Raw genomic sequence first — 16,121 nt, forward strand, 5'->3', positions numbered from 1 at the left:
CTGCTCTGCCGGACATTATACTTGTATGTAAAGATTTATATTAATGGTATAGTAATCTTGTCGTATCGAGAGATTTTTAAATTAATAGTAGTACCTACTTTCTTTATATCACTATTTGTAAAGGAACATTCTGTGTATACACTAAATGCTAAAGTGTCACTCAAAAACATTTTTGTTTATTTACCTGAATATTGACATATATCCGTGATAAATACTTTTAGAAGATTACATTTTTAGCTTTATCCCGACTTTAGGCAGTTGGCTGGTATCAATTGTTCCTAACTTCAGTCAGTATTAGCTGGTATCAATCTAGGACTCTAAAGTCCTTTTTTTAGATCCGGGATCTCTATTAGGCCTGGATCCCGCGTACCAAAAAAAGTTGATTAATAGTAAGCTGAAAATTTGTTAATAGCTTAACGGTGTCTAGTCGGACAAACTTTGATGTACGGTAACACTGGAACAGGGGAAGTTTTGATTGTGGAACAGTTTAAAAATTTGGAACGTCAGATTACGAAAACGTCCCATGTATTTTGTCGGACAGAATATCCAATTGATTTGTTATCCTTTCATTAAACTCTCATGCAAAAATCAGACTGCTATTACTAACCAACATGATTCCTGTCATTTGACATGTTATTCGTTGTTCTGAAGCTATTTCCTTGTGGCATTTTTTATGATTAATTATTTATATGGGAAATAAGCCACAATTAAAATGAAAAAAATAATTTTATTAACGTTTCGACGCCCAAATCGGGTGCCGTTGTCAAAATACCCGATTTGGGCGTCGAAACGTTAATAAAATTATTTTTTTCATTTTAATTGTGGCTTATTTCCCATATAAATAATTAATCATGTTATTCGTGTTTCATTAAAATGCCCAGTTGTTGATAAACACCAGTCTGATTTTCGCATAAAAGTTTAATGACATGGTAACAAATCAATTGGAAGTTCTGTCTGACAAAATACATGGAACGTTTTCGTAGTCTGACGTTCCAAATTTTTAACCTGTTCCACAATTAAAACTTCCCCTGTTCCAGTGTTCCCGTACATCATAGTTTGGCCTACTAGACACCGTTAAGCTATTAAGAAATTTTCAGCTTGCTATTAATCAACTTTTTTGGTACGCGGGATCCAGGTCTCTATGTCCCTTAAAGAGAAATCATATAATATCGACCTCCTGTCATAACATTTTTAAAATATATTAGGTTTGTTCTAGAATCAGTTTCAAACGGTTTGAAACCATCAGCGAATAGTGGACCAGCGCGAGTAGAGGGATAGCACTGGTGACTGTATTATGTTTTCTCACTGACCAACTGTTTGCTGACGGTTTCTGACTAGTTTAACTGTTTGCTAGAACAAACCTAATATTTTCAACTTGTAATCTATGTAATGAGTCATTAGATCTTGATATATGGCTAGATTCCATTACTTTTAGGATGTTTTCACTGATGATGGTCTGATAGAACCGAAAAAGTTTGTAAAAAACCTATAATGCTTTTGGATAATTTAGTTTAAAGGCACGAACAACTAATGAAAATTATGAAACAAAAGAATATAGACAAGCGAGATTTAAGAACAGAAAACGTATTATAAGCAGACAGCGCACATAAACACGTAATCAGAGAAAATCAAAATTGAAAGAGGGGTACGTTAAGGTTGCATTTTCTCTATATTGCTATTAATTTGTACTAGGAAGATATTGTGCAAGAGGTATTTGACAAAGAAGTTGTAGTTAATAGTAAATAACTTAAGGCTTTAAGGTATGCAGATGACACCGTGGTTATGGCAGAGAATATTGAAGATGTGGAGAACATAGTTCAAAAAGTTTATATAAGAGTCACGAATGAATAAGTCTTCAGAAGACTTTCAAAGGAAACATAACTGAGTAATGAAATTAAGATCTACAATACCTTGGCCATATGATGAGAAGAACAAAATACCAGCTTCTGCAGAATATCATACAGGGAAAGATTCTAGGAAAGCCTAGCGTTGGAAGGTGAAGAATGCCATGCTCAATTGCTCGTCTAACCAGCTTTTAACCAGCTGTAGCAAAATACAAATAGTCATGTTGATCGCCAATCTTTGAAAGAAGACTGCACCTTAAGAAGAAGACTACATATTTAAATTAGAAGTAATGTCCATATTTATGTAATATTTGCCATTCTATTTGTGTTGAACTAAAATGCCATGTTTCCAAAAATACTTATCACATTTTTTTTCTCAAATTTCATATTTTAATATCATAAATAAATATCTCCGACAAAATATCACTAAACATAACACCTAATAAATATCACTAAAGCTCAGAGTTTGTGAATTTTGGGAATGTATGTGGTGGTGCAATTCATCTAAGGTTTGGTGGGAAAGGCTGCTGGAGTCGACTATTCCAGAGCCAGCCGAAGGGGGACCATTGGGGCACTGAGTCTGGCCGTTGTTGTTGTTAGAACCTTCTTGGCGCATGAGGTTTCGTCTCCATTTTGCTCTGGCGTTTTGAAACCATACCTAAAACGTCAATAAATAAGCATTAGCATAAAATTAATAAAAACCAGATACTAAAGAGATTCTTATTCTTAATACATAGATTCTTACAACATTTAAAATTTGTTTTGTCATACTAGAAATAGAAGTAGTCATATAGAAGAATTATCATGAAATACATCACATCCAAGAGAGCGCTACCAACACTAAATAGCAGATTCGAAGGACTTAAGAGAGAATCCACGATATAGAAAAAGAATATCAGATAAGAAGGAACTTAACTACTTCTACTATTAGACGTGAAAAAAAGATTTATTTAAACAATAAACTTCAAAACTGCAACGTAAAAGAAAAGTGGAATGAGCTTAGGAAGATTAATGTACTTAACAGAAAACAAAATCATATTCCAGATAATCTTAAAGACGTTAATAAACTTAATCAACATTTTACAGCGGCTTGTTCAATTAATCAACAACCCAGTAATGAACTTCTAAGTTTTTACAGAAATCATTATATGCCAGTTCAAGAGCCATTTCGTTTTAATACAGTGTCTATGGAGGACGTTGCCGATATTATCTTGAGTGTAAAATCAAAAGCCTTTGGACAGGATGATCTTAATATAACTCTAATTCAACTTTGTTGCCCCTTTATCGTACCTTTTATTACGCATATTGTTAATAGCTGTATCATTGAGTTTTACTTTCCCGCATCTTGGAAAAGAGCAAAAATTATTCCTTTACCTAAAATAAAGAATCCAACTGAATTTAATCACCTGCGATGTATATCTATCCTACCCACGTTCTCGAAAATAATCGAAAAAATTATGGAAAAGCAAATGAGCAATTTTTTGGAAAAAAATAATATTATTCCTGCTAAGCAATCAGGATTTAGGACAGGTTATAGTTGTGAGACAGCGATTTCCGATATAATTGACAATATAGTATCCGCAGATGATAGAAAGTATGCAACAGTTTTAATTCTCTTGGACTATTCGAAAGCCTTTGATATGATCAATCATGAAATTTTAATATCAATTTTAAAACATATAGGCTTCGATGAAGCTTCATTGAATTTAGTAACATCGTATTTAACTCTTCGTACTCAAACTGTGGTAATTGACGAAAAGCGATCAAATATATGTAATATTCTGTCAGGGGTTCCTCAGGGAAGTATCTTAGGACCTTTGTTATTTAAAATTTATACTTTTAATATTATAAAGTCCTTAAAACATTGTGACTATCATCAATACTGCGATGATACACAACTAAAATATTCCTTCGCTCCTCATGAGGCGCAGTTAGCCAATGCAAGAATTAATTCTGACCTTCAGGAAATTCTAACTAGCTCTAACAAACATCTACTTAAAATAAATCCCTCTAAATCGGTAGCCATGTTGTTCTGTTCTGAAAATCAACGTGAGCATCTGTCAACGAATATTGTACCTTGTATAGATAACACCACTATTATTTTTCAAGCATCTGCCAAAAATTTAGGACTTACTATGGACACTAAATTAAATTTTAACAATCACATTAATTTGTGTTTAAAAAAGGCTTACTCCATGTTAAAGGCTTTATACCCCCACAGGCATTTTCTTAATATTAAAACAAAGGCAATGCTTTGTGAATCGTTGATTCTTTCTCATTTTAATCACTATGATCATATATATGGACCATTTTTAAGTGTTGTTAATAAAAAAAGGGTACAAAAAGTACAAAATTCTTGTCTTAGATATATTTTTGGAATACGCAGACGTCAGAGGGTTTCTCACAAACTTCTTGATCTTGGCTGGTTAAACATGTTCAACAGGCGAACTTTGCACTCGCTAAACTTTACATACAAGATCATTAAAACAAAAACACCCAAGTATCTGTACAATAAATTAAACTTCAGTAATGAAATGCACCGAAGAAACTTGAGACCTACAACCTTACTTAGAATTCCCCAGCATAATAAGCAAATCTTTAAGAAAATATTTTCTTATATCGCTCCATCACTTATTAATAAATATAAAATTTTTAATTATAATTTATCTCCTATCACTTTCAAAAAGAAAATTAAAGCTCTACTATTAAATTATCAGTAAAAAATGTGTAAACAGCTCTTTTCTTTCTTATTCTCGTTTATTTTTCTCTTTCTCATCTTTTCTTTTCTTGTACTTTTCCTTTCCTTTTTTTTCTTCTTCTTCCTTCTATGTGAATTTAGAATTAGATTTTTTTCTTTTTGTTTAGGTTAGGTTATTAGGTTAATTATTATTATAAAGTAACAATTTTTTTTATTTAGATAGTTGGCGTTCAACAGCCCTGTATTTTCTGGTAAAGTACAGATGCTGATATCAAAACGCATTGTTCCTACCACATTTCAAATCTATGTTTTTTTTTTTGTAAATTTATATATATTTTTTGGAACAATAAACGTCTCCAGATTTAGCCATACGGCTCACACTCCCTCTAAGGGGAAAATTGACTCATCCCAGATACCTACGGTATCAAAAGGATTGAGCTCTGGTGGGACTCTTTTCGTGTTATCGAGCCCTAGGTGACTTGGAATGCAGGTGTATCTCCCAGAAATGTTCGTACGCATCTGGCCGTCGCGAGTAGTACAGCTTTCTGCATGGTCTTATAAAGATGTTCATTCAGACCCAGCTTTTTTATGCTTTCGAGGAGGGTCTTCGGAATGACTCCAGTAGTAGACATAATAATCGGTATCGTCTGGGTACTTTGCATTCTCCATTGCCTCCGTATTTGAATTTCTAGATCTCTGTACTTGGCGATCTTTTCAGTAAATTTACTACGTAGATTATTGTTGTTAGGTATCGCCACATCAATTAGTGTTGTTTGTCTTGTTAATTTATTAACTAGTACGAGATCTGGTCTATTATGTGCCACTGTTTGGTCTGTGAGCACAGTGCGGTCCCAGTATAGCTTGTAGTTGCCATCCTCAAGCATACTCTCAGGGACGTATTGATAATACGGGAGATGCTCTGTTTGGAGAAGTCCCAGCTTGATAGCTATCTCTTGATGAAGGATTTTTCCCACTGCGTCATGCCGTTCCTTGTATTCAGTTGCAGCAAATGCCTGGCAGCCCCCTGTAAGATGTTGGATGGTTTCTTGGGCTTGACATCCATATCGGCATCTGTCGTTTTGAACCTGAGGGTCTTTGATGATATATTTCAGGTAATTTCTGGTTGGTATAACCTGATCCTGAATGGCCAGTAATGAACCCTCCGTCTCAGGGAACATCTTTCCTGATGTCAACCAGTAGTTCGACGCTATATTGTCGACATAATCTTGGCTGACTTCATTGGGATGTCGCCCGTGCAGAGGTTTACCCATCCAGGCGCGCACTTTTTCGTCCTTAGTAAGGTGGTTTATGCGCATTTCTGGTTCCCTCAGTTTGATCGGTGTTGTGTCATCTACTGCGCAGATAGCGCGATGTAGAATAGATGTCTCAGCCTGCATCTGAAAATAAGTTCTTAAATTAGCAATTTGTTTATCTAATTGCTCACCTATATCCATAAGTCCTCTTCCTCCTAGATTCCGTGGTAATGTTGTTCTTTCTACTGCACTTTTAGGATGGTGTTTTTGTGCCATTGTGAGGTGTGTTCGTACTTTTCGCTGAAGAGCTTCTATATCTGTTTTTGTCCATTTTACAATACCAAATGAGTAGCTAAGCGCGGAACATGCGTAGGTGTTTAGTGCCTTAAACAAATTTCTACTGTTAAGGTGTGAGCGAAGCAGCTGTTTTACCCTTCGTATAAACTCAGTAGTTATCTCTGTTTTCATTTGTTTATGGTCAATTTTCCGCGCTTGCTTTACTCCAAGATATTTATACATATCGTTTTCACCCATGGCCTCGATGTTCTGGCCATTTTGCATATCGAATCCTCCGGGCTGTACTTTTCCTCTGACTATATTTAAAATACGACACTTATCTAGTCCGAAGTGCATATTAATATCATTAGAAAAAGTTTCTACAGTTTTTAGCATCTCGTCGAGTTGGTTTCGAGTGGAAGCCATTAATTTCAAATCATCCATGTACAATAAATGATTAAGCTTCGCCACCACATTGTTGTTATTTTTGATGCTAAAACCTGCATCTGAGGAGTTCAATAGCTGAGATAGTGGGTTCATAGCTAGACAGAACCACAGAGGACTCAACGAATCTCCTTGAAACAGGCCCCGGCTGATTACGATATTTTCAGTTTCGATGTTACTTTCACCAGGTATTTGAAGGTGAATTCTAGTTTTCCACTCTGTCATTATATATTGTAAAAAGGTCACTATATTATCATCGACTTTATATATTCTCAATATATCTATAAGCCATTCATGCGGCACTGAATCAAAGGCCTTCTTGTAATCAATAAAAGCAGTAAATAGATTCCTCTTTTTGGAATATGCTTGATTAGAAATGACTGAGTCGATGATAAGTTGTTCTTTGCAACCCATGGAACCCTTAGCGCATCCTTTCTGTTGAGGCTCTATGATATTGTTCAGAGCACAGTGTTGGTATATACGCCGGGCTACACAGGATGTGACCAATTTATACAAAGTTGGAAGACAAGTAATTGGGCGGTATTTTGCTGGATCTTGGGTGTTATTTTGATCCTTCGGTATTAAATAAGTGGTTCATATAAACGTCTTATAAACGTCTTATTATTATTATTATTATTATTATTAATAAGATTGCTAAAGAATGAAATATTAGCAAACGATGACATCCAAGAAATCTGGGAAAAACTAACAAATAGCAAAAATAGCTCAGCCACAGAAGCAGTTGAAGAGAGGAAAGTAACGAACACTATTATATCAAAGGAGAAAACTCCATGGTTTAGAAAGGAAATAAAAACAAAATGTGAAGAAACTAAAACAGTATTTTTTAATACAGATGACAACAAATACAACAGGCATGTAGCCACTATATCTAAAGTAATATGAAGTGAAACGAATAGTTTAGTGGGGTCCGGACAAATAATCCCCGGACAAATAATCCCGGACAAAAAATCCCCACAAATTATCCCGGGACAAAAAATCCCCGGACAAAAAATCCCCACAAAAAATCCCCACAAATAATCCCCACAAATAATCCCCGAACAAATAATCCCCGGACAAAAAATCCCCACAAAAAATCCCGGACAAAAAATCCCCACAAATTTTTTTGGACAAAATATCCCCACAAAAAATCCCGGACAGAAAATCTCCAAGAAATGTTTGCTGTCGAATAGTTCTCTAAAAGTTTTCCCGTGAATGGTGGAAGATATGGGAAATAAGCTAGGGCTGTGGGAATCATTTTGTACTTGGCTTAAACCTTTTGATCACTCTGCTTTGAGTAACTCTGTTCAAAACATTGTCTATTCATGATAATAACTGATAACTATACTGAAAACAATAATCTTGATTATACTAATGTAAAAAATCCGTTCCACGCATCGCGTCGCCATGAAAGTTATACAAAGCATTTCGATTATTTTGACTTTTTTGTTGGTTTTGGGAATACATTTATGTTCATTACTATTCGATATCAGGTTTTTAGAAAACGTAATTGAGGATCTGTGAGATCCATAAAAAAAACTTTAAAAATTTATCCATAAATCAAACCAGTCATGGCTGCATGGGGGAGAGGCCAGATGGGAGAAGGTCTGTAGGGCGGCCTAGAAAAAGATAGAAAGATGCAGTCTGGCGGCCTAGAAAAAGGTGGAAAGATGCAGTCTGGCGGCCTAGAAAAAGGTTGAAAAGTTATAACGCTATTGATGATAATGATGATGACTAAATATTTTTGACGTTAAACTTACAAAAAGAACAGAATTTTTTGCATTACTATCAAGATTATCGTTTTCTGGACCAGCAGTTATCATCACGAATAGACAATAAGTACAACATGATTCCCAAAGCCTTAGCTTATTCCCCATATCTTCCACGATTTCGAATTCGACATTTGGTAATCGAAATTACAATGTATGCTTAATTTTAATCGCTAATCATTATTTTCGTGCCGAAGACTGGTTTCATGGCGATTGCTATAACTCTCATGCACTGAAGCTGAAAAACATTTGCGTCTATTGCATTCACGGGAAAACTTTTAGAGAACTATTCGGTAGCAAAAAAATTTCTTGGGGATTTTTTGTCCGGGATTATTTGTGGGGATATTTTGTCCAAAAAAATTTGTGGGGATTTTTTGTCCGGGATTTTTTGTGGGGATTTTTTGTCCGGGGATTATTTGTCCGGGGATTATTTGTGGGGATTATTTGTGGGGATTTTTTGTGGGGATTTTTTGTCCGGGGATTTTTTGTCCGGGGATAATTAGTGGGGATTTTTTGTCCGGGATTATTTGTCCGGGGATTATTTGTCCTAGCTTCAGTTTAGTCAGATAATTATAAAGGGAACACTGGTATAGATTCTCAAAACAGAATTGACGACAATCGCAGAAGGAAACATTGGAGAAGGAGAGGTAAAGGAACTATTAAACATTAAAAAATAGAAAATCGCCAGGGGTGGACAAAATTACGAAAGCACGGAGATCCACGAAGCATGGAGAAATTTCAGATCTGGAAGATCAAGTAAATAGAGCTAATAGAGCCGCAGAATGCTTGAATGAAACAATATGCAGAAATAAAAATATCAGGAAAGAAATGAAAGCGGGAATTTACGAAACAGTCATCACACCAATAATGACATAGTCAGCAGAAACACTAGCTGATAGGGGAAACGAAAAAAATGCTAGAAACAGCATATATAAAAAATAGGAAAGTGAACAAACAGAGAATTAAGTAAAATACTACCGAATCTAGAGAAATAGGATGGAATATAGATACAGAAATATGGGTGGACCTGAGACATGTAAGAACAGAACTAATTAAGAAAGACTGAAGATAAAAGTAGAAATTAAATTAGCCGTAAAGATAAGGAGCAAAACATGTCTGTCATAGTTGGAAAACCAAGAAAAGAAGGCGAAGGTAATGCAAAACAAGGAAAAAGATTTTGAAAAAGATTCTATCAGCGATAATTTGACGGTATTAGAGAAGAAAATACAGGAGAAAGTACGGAAAACATACGAAATTACGAGATTAAACGAAATAGCAGAGTATGAATATTGAACTGAATTAGAAGGACAGTTAAATCAACCATCATTCTAGAGCTAAATGTCCAAGATGAATGAAAGAATAACAAAACTGTGGCAACGAACAAGAAGTTGGATGTAAACATAATAAAAGAAACACGAAAACAAAACTAGAATCCGTATTATCCGTGATAATACGGATATTAGTGGAGTCACTGAAGGTTTTCACCTCCGATTTCGTTGAACCTTCATCGACTTTCATGAAAATTGGTAAGTAGTTAGAAGATACTTCAAGGAACAAAGGTGACATGATGTTAACTTGCGCTTTTACCCTGGGGGTGGTTGCCACCCCTTCTCGGGGGTGAAATTTTTTTATTAAAAATATTACCAGAAATCGATAGAGGGGCAACTTCTAAGCAAAATTTGTTATATAGAGTTATTAACATAAATCAATACTTTTTGAGTTATTAAATATCAAAGATTTTATTTTTTCTTAAAAAAATGCATGTTTTAAAGCTGTTTTTCACGTATTACTCAAAAACTATAAGCTTTTGTAAAAAAGCTATTATTACCAAAATTAAAGATAATAAAAAATTTAATACACTTCCTACTTAAAGAACTAAACTAATGTTATTTTAAAGTGAGTTATGGGTAATTGAATGTATATTTTTTTCGACGAGTACTCAAATCTTAGTATTCAAGCTTATATAACGGGAAAACGATGCATTTTATAGAATATACTTGTTAAGCACTTGTCAAATTACTTCGGAATACCTATCAAATGAGCTTCAGTAGAAGTTAATAGCATCAAAATTAAGTAAGTTATGATGAAAATAAGAGAACCCTTTCGATTTTTTTAGGAAAAAGTTAAAAACTAAACATACGCCATTTCCGCAAAAACTAAAATTTGTAGTAATCCTCACAAGAATTTCTTTATGTTATCATAGTTAATGATTTCAACAAATTTGACCGGTTTAGAATGCATATTTTTGAAAAAAGGTATAATTAAAAAAATCAGAATTTTTAGAATGATCGTACTTTTCATTTTCTTTTGATAATAACTCCAAAAATACTCAATATACGTAAAAAATGATAAAAAACTAAATTTTAGTTTTTTCTGTAACTAATACTTTACCCATTTTACTATTTTCGTAGAGTAAAAAATAACCGAGATAGAAACGTTTAAAATTTCAATTTTGCTGCGAGAACCATGTAACCGGGGCCATTTAACCTTTTATTTTTAAAAAAGTAAGAGGTATAAATGACTATTTTGACGTTTTTTAATAGCTCTTGGAATAAAATTTTAATCAGTTATTAGATGAACTTGCTACTTTAAAATTTAACGGAGTTATTTACAAAAAAACAGTAACATTTTTTAGAAAATTTTTTAAAAGATACATTTTGAAACATTTTTGGTGCATAAACTTTAATGCTATTAACTTGTTCGAGCACTTATTTGATAGATATTTGAATGAGCTTTGACAAATGTTTAATAAGTTTATGTTATAAAATGCATCATTTTCCCGGTATTTAAGCTTGAATACTTAGATTTGGGTACTCGGCGAAAGAAATATACATTCAATTACCTATAACTCACTTTCAGTTAATACTGAAAGGTTTTTCTAGTAAGGAATTTATTTGATTTTTTATTAGCCTCAATTTTGACAATAATAACTTTTTTGTAAAAACTTATAGTTTTTGAGTTATTTATGAAAAATCGGTTAAAAACATGCATTCTTCTCACGAAAAATTAAAATCTTAGATCTTTAATAACTCAAAAAGTTTTTATTTATTTTAATAACTTTATATAACAAATTTTGCTTATAATTTGTCGCTCTATCGAATTGTGGGGTTATTTTTTATAAAATAATTTTCACCCCCGAGGAGGGGTGGCATCCACCCCCAGGGTAAAAGCGCAAGTTGGCACCATGTCACCTTTGTTCCTTGAAATATCCTCTAACCACTCACCAATTTTCGTGCAAATCGATGTAGGTTCAACGAAATCGGAGGTAATAGCTCATATTCACCTTCAGTGACTGCACTATAAATGAGGTAGGCACTGAAAGAATCATAGACTTGTACATCTTTTTTGTAAGTAGTGGCGAAGATAAAACTCTGGAAATGGGTTATATAATAGTAATAGGCTACAAAGTTCCATAATGAAGTTCGAACCCATATCTGAAAAAATTTGTGAGCTCAGACCAAGATTCTAGAAATTAAGGTTAGTAAACTTGTATGTTCTATCAGAAAATAAAGAACAGTTTATAAAAATAGAAATATCTAAGTAAAACTTAATAAAATGGCAAAAATTGCATATAAAAATTATAAGAATGATCTAGTGTTAAAACGGGAACAAATGCAAGTACAAGAAAGTTATAGAACCTGAAATATAAAGAAAGCAGGAAAACGAAAAGATGTTTCTAAAATTTGCCCAAATGGATTGGTAATCTAAGAATTATCATTATCAGCTTTTACCATAAGTCAATTAACAAAGAAACATACATAGTCCCTGTTTTTGACTGATTTGGCTGATTTAGCTGATGACTTATCGATAAAATTAGCCAATTCCAACATCTTATTAAACCGTAATAGTAGAAATTTACTTTCTATTTGGCATTTGATGAATTGAATAAAAATACCGAAAATAATTATTGTCTTTAAAGTATTCACGCAGTGGCGCCAAATTGCCGTTTGCACATATTGCATAATTCCTAGTAATATAAACTTGTCATAGTAAAATCTTTACCTGCAACACTCTTTTCGACAGTCCAGTTTTCTGTGCTAATTGCTTAAGGTCCTTCGCGTCAGGATTTTGATTGATTGCGAAATAGGTCTTCATTGTTCTCAGCTGGTGGTGTTTGAAGGAGGTTCTCATCCTCTTTGTCCTTTGACTTTGATGGCCGTTGCTAGAGGCCGGCGATGTTACGGAAGAGTCGTAGGACAAAGACTCCATGGACGATGACAGCTCGCCTTGTTGAAGCATTTCTAGAAATTAAAAAACGGTATGAAGACAAGTGTCAAATTGGGCGCCTTATAATTATAGGTATGGTTAATATCTTTGATTTTAATTGGATGACGCTAACTCAAGTTATTTTGAAAAAAAGCATTTTTTTCAAAGTTAAAAAAATTTCTACGTTAACACGTTCGTTTGCCAGAGATATTTTTAACATGTGTCCACTGCCAAATATATATTTTACATTGAGCTCAAGTGGGGCGCGATGCGATACAAAAAAAAAATGTCCCCGGTGGGACCAGCGCTACCCTGTCGGTCCTATCGGGACAGGGCTGTCGGTGAAGTAAGTTAGTATTATCGTGCTGGGTTGGTCCGGTACCACTTAGTAAAACAAAACAAAAGAGGAGAAATTATTTCTCTTGAAAATGAGAATGGAATAACCATTACCAACTGGAGAGACAAAAGGAATATTTATATCCTTTCCTTTAAATATGCAAATGACATGCAAGAGGTGGGATGTAATCGGCAAGCTAAAATGAAATTAAAAGTGGGATTAGACTATAATAAAGGCAAAGCAGCAGTTTATTTTAAATCAGATTTCAAATCTGTAGTGCTATACTTTTACTTATACTTCTCTTCTCCAGGAAGTTTTTAGTTGAAGACAAGGAATGTGTCATCGATATTCCAGTTGTTTATGGTTTTTAAGATGTGATATATCCACGTAGTGTGTAATGCTTTTGTGGTATCAAAGATGTGAAGAATGCCAATTATCGCCCAGTTGTTACATATGAAAGGGAAACATGGACTTTGAAAGGTATTTGAAAGAAAGGTTCTCAGAATAATATTTGGCACTCAAACAGATACATTGACAGAATTGACTCAATTGACAGAAGAGTGGAGAAGGCCGAATTGGTGACCCTGTATGGTACTGATAATATTGTCAGAGATAGAAAGTCTAACCGGATAAGATTGGCAGGTCATGTGTTAAGACTATAGAGGAAGACGGAAGATAGAGCGTTAAATACAGTATTTTTGAGGGATCAGACGGTAGAAGATCAGTAGTATGATTTTGAAGACGATTTATTTAGGAACTGGGTATAACAATCGGAAATGGAAGCGCAAGATGGTGGAGGGCTATGGTAGATGCGGCGACGATTCACCCCAGGTTATAAAGCCAGTAAAGAAGAAGACGAAAATGATATAAAATATATCTTTTGACTTTGATGGCTTTTGCTAGAGGCCGGTGATGCCACGGAAGAGTCGATGGACAAAGACTTGACGATGACAGTTCTCCTTGTTGAAGCGCCTTGTTGACAAGTGTCAAATTGGGCGCCTTATAATTATATGTTAAATTGTTAATTAACAATTTAATTGTTGCTAAAATATTCTTTAAATTTCCTCCGGCATCTGGAAATATAATTTATACCAAAAGAGCTTTTATGTCTCCAAGTTATTTAATTATTAATAAATAATTATATTTATCTTCGAGCCTTAATCTATCCATCTTTGGACATAGGCTCCCCTCGATAAATAATTACTTACCTAAAGTTTTAGTTGAAAATTAAAGATTTGTTGAGAAAAAAACTTTCGTCTAAGCAAATCGGGAAAAACATGTCTCTATGCAGAATTTAATTACGGTGAATTTTTATTTGGGTGTTTCTAGTCTAAAGTTAAAATCTTTGGAGTTATAGAGCAATAATTGAATAAAAATAAACGAATTATAAACACGGTTTATAAAAAAAATCGCACACTATCTGCAGACTTTGCATACCTACATTATGGTAGGGGAGCAAAGTATGCTAAATGTGCAGTCACTCAAGCGTTATGGGGACCATATGGTTGTGAAGAGTAGGTCCTTTTCCATAAGTAAAGTTTTCCATTTTAGTGGGGAATTTTCATTTTTAATTTAATTTTCCATTTCCAACAATCGTTTTTCAGATTATAGCGCCATCTATCCAAAATTCGAAAAAATGTCTCGAATAAAAGTTGCTCATTTTTACGCCAAGAATCCAAATCTACAATAAAAATTTGGGAGTCCCATTTAAGATTTTAAAGTAACCCCCACCCCACCTCCGTGGGGGTCGTGTTTGGTGCCATTCGATAGATTTTTCAAAAATATTGAATAAGAGTATTATTCAGTTTTTCGATTTGATGTTCATTTCGCGAAATATTGCGGGATTCGTAATTAAAATTTTAAATTTATCCCCTACCCCTCTCCGTGGGAAGTCATGTTTGGTATCATTCGATAGATTTTTGAAAAATATTGAGCACGTATTTTTAGTTTTTCGATCTGTCATTCATTTCGTGAAATATTCGCTTTTTTCTTGTGAAACTTTGGGACTCACCCATTTCCTTACGCCCCGCTCAAATCGTCAGGTTTTTGAAATATGTATACACTGTTTTGCACGTATTTTTCGAGTATTTTTAGGATATATTTTTTATCGGGCCCCTCTTAACGAACTTCCCTGTGTTAAGAGCCAATATATGGTAGAGGTACATTTGCAGGGTACAAGGTTTCTCCCCATGTAATAACCTGACGCGCTCGAGTAACTGCAAAAATCCCTTGGGCTCCCCTACCCTTATCAATATATACAATCATAAGCGAAAGGTCACACGGGCGATAATTTACAGCGCCGTAAGAGCAGTAAACCCATTGGTTGACTAACTCCACCAATTGTAGATGAAATAGGAGTTAGTCAACCAATGCCTCGTCAGGTTTACTGTAATTATCACCCGTGTGGCCTTAGCCTAAGCCTACGGCTCCACGGGCGAGAAATTGACGCTAGCAGTAGCAGCAAAATGGACTTAAGGTTCCGCGGAACGGAATGGGAACAGCCGAACTGAACCGACTACGCACAAGTCCTGTAGTCGGTACAGTTCGGCCATTCCCATTCCGTTCCGCGGAACCTCAAGTTCACTTCACTGCCACTGCCAGCGTCAATTTCTCGCCCGTGGAGCCGTTCGCTTAGATTCGATTCCAGCAATAAAGTTGCTGGTAAATGACTTTTTCTCGTATTTTGCTAATTTTCCCCGATTATTCTTGTATACTGTATGTATAAAACATTTAATAACACTTTGTATTTTAAATAGTAAATTTTTATTGTTTTTTTAACAGATATATTCCATGAATGTCTGATTCATTCAAAAAATGCTTATATCATTTTAATGCGTCAAACGAATAAAAACAATGAGCCACTTTCGCAGACAGAAAAATCCAATCCACCCAATACGAATTCCTGCTGAAAACATGCTTACAAGTCAGCCATAACAATTAACTGATATCTAAATGCCTAACAAATTGTTTCCATCCATCAGCAAAAAAGTTTCATCTGTAAAATTCCTATTATCTCCCGTCAGACCAATCATCGTCGGGATGCAGTAAAAATCAACAAAAAGTCGTTTTGTGGTTGTTCGAGGTAGAGGTGCATCTGCTATTATTTGATTTATAATCGTTATGTTTTTGTATAATGTGTTTATAGGAATGTCACCGTGCAGCAAAATGATCTTCAAGGCGTGTTTCAATTCTGCTCCATATTAAAAAATGTATATACATTATTTGTATAAAGTTATTTATAGATTAAGTACAAGAATTCTTTGATCTTTCTCAAAAAGATCAGTGCATTTTTGTTAT

At 34.5% G+C, this 16,121-nt stretch overlaps 1 protein-coding gene across 1 annotated transcript in view; it reads right to left on the reverse strand.

Annotated features, from left to right (window-relative positions):
* Positions 1-505: 505 nt before the first annotated feature.
* LOC114337494 (LIM/homeobox protein Lhx9-like) overlaps positions 506-16,121 on the reverse strand; it is a 144,539-nt gene continuing 128,923 nt past the window's right edge. Inside the window, exons 5-6 of the mRNA XM_050661386.1 lie at positions 12,284-12,522; positions 506-2,502 (exon numbers count right to left, since the gene is read on the reverse strand). Coding sequence (XP_050517343.1) covers positions 2,284-2,502; positions 12,284-12,522 — 458 coding nt within the window. The 3' untranslated portion in view covers positions 506-2,283. The remainder of the gene's footprint in view (positions 2,503-12,283; positions 12,523-16,121) is intronic.

This window comes from Diabrotica virgifera, chromosome 9, assembly GCF_917563875.1.
Source record: "Diabrotica virgifera virgifera chromosome 9, PGI_DIABVI_V3a".
NCBI lineage: Eukaryota > Metazoa > Arthropoda > Insecta > Coleoptera > Chrysomelidae > Diabrotica > Diabrotica virgifera.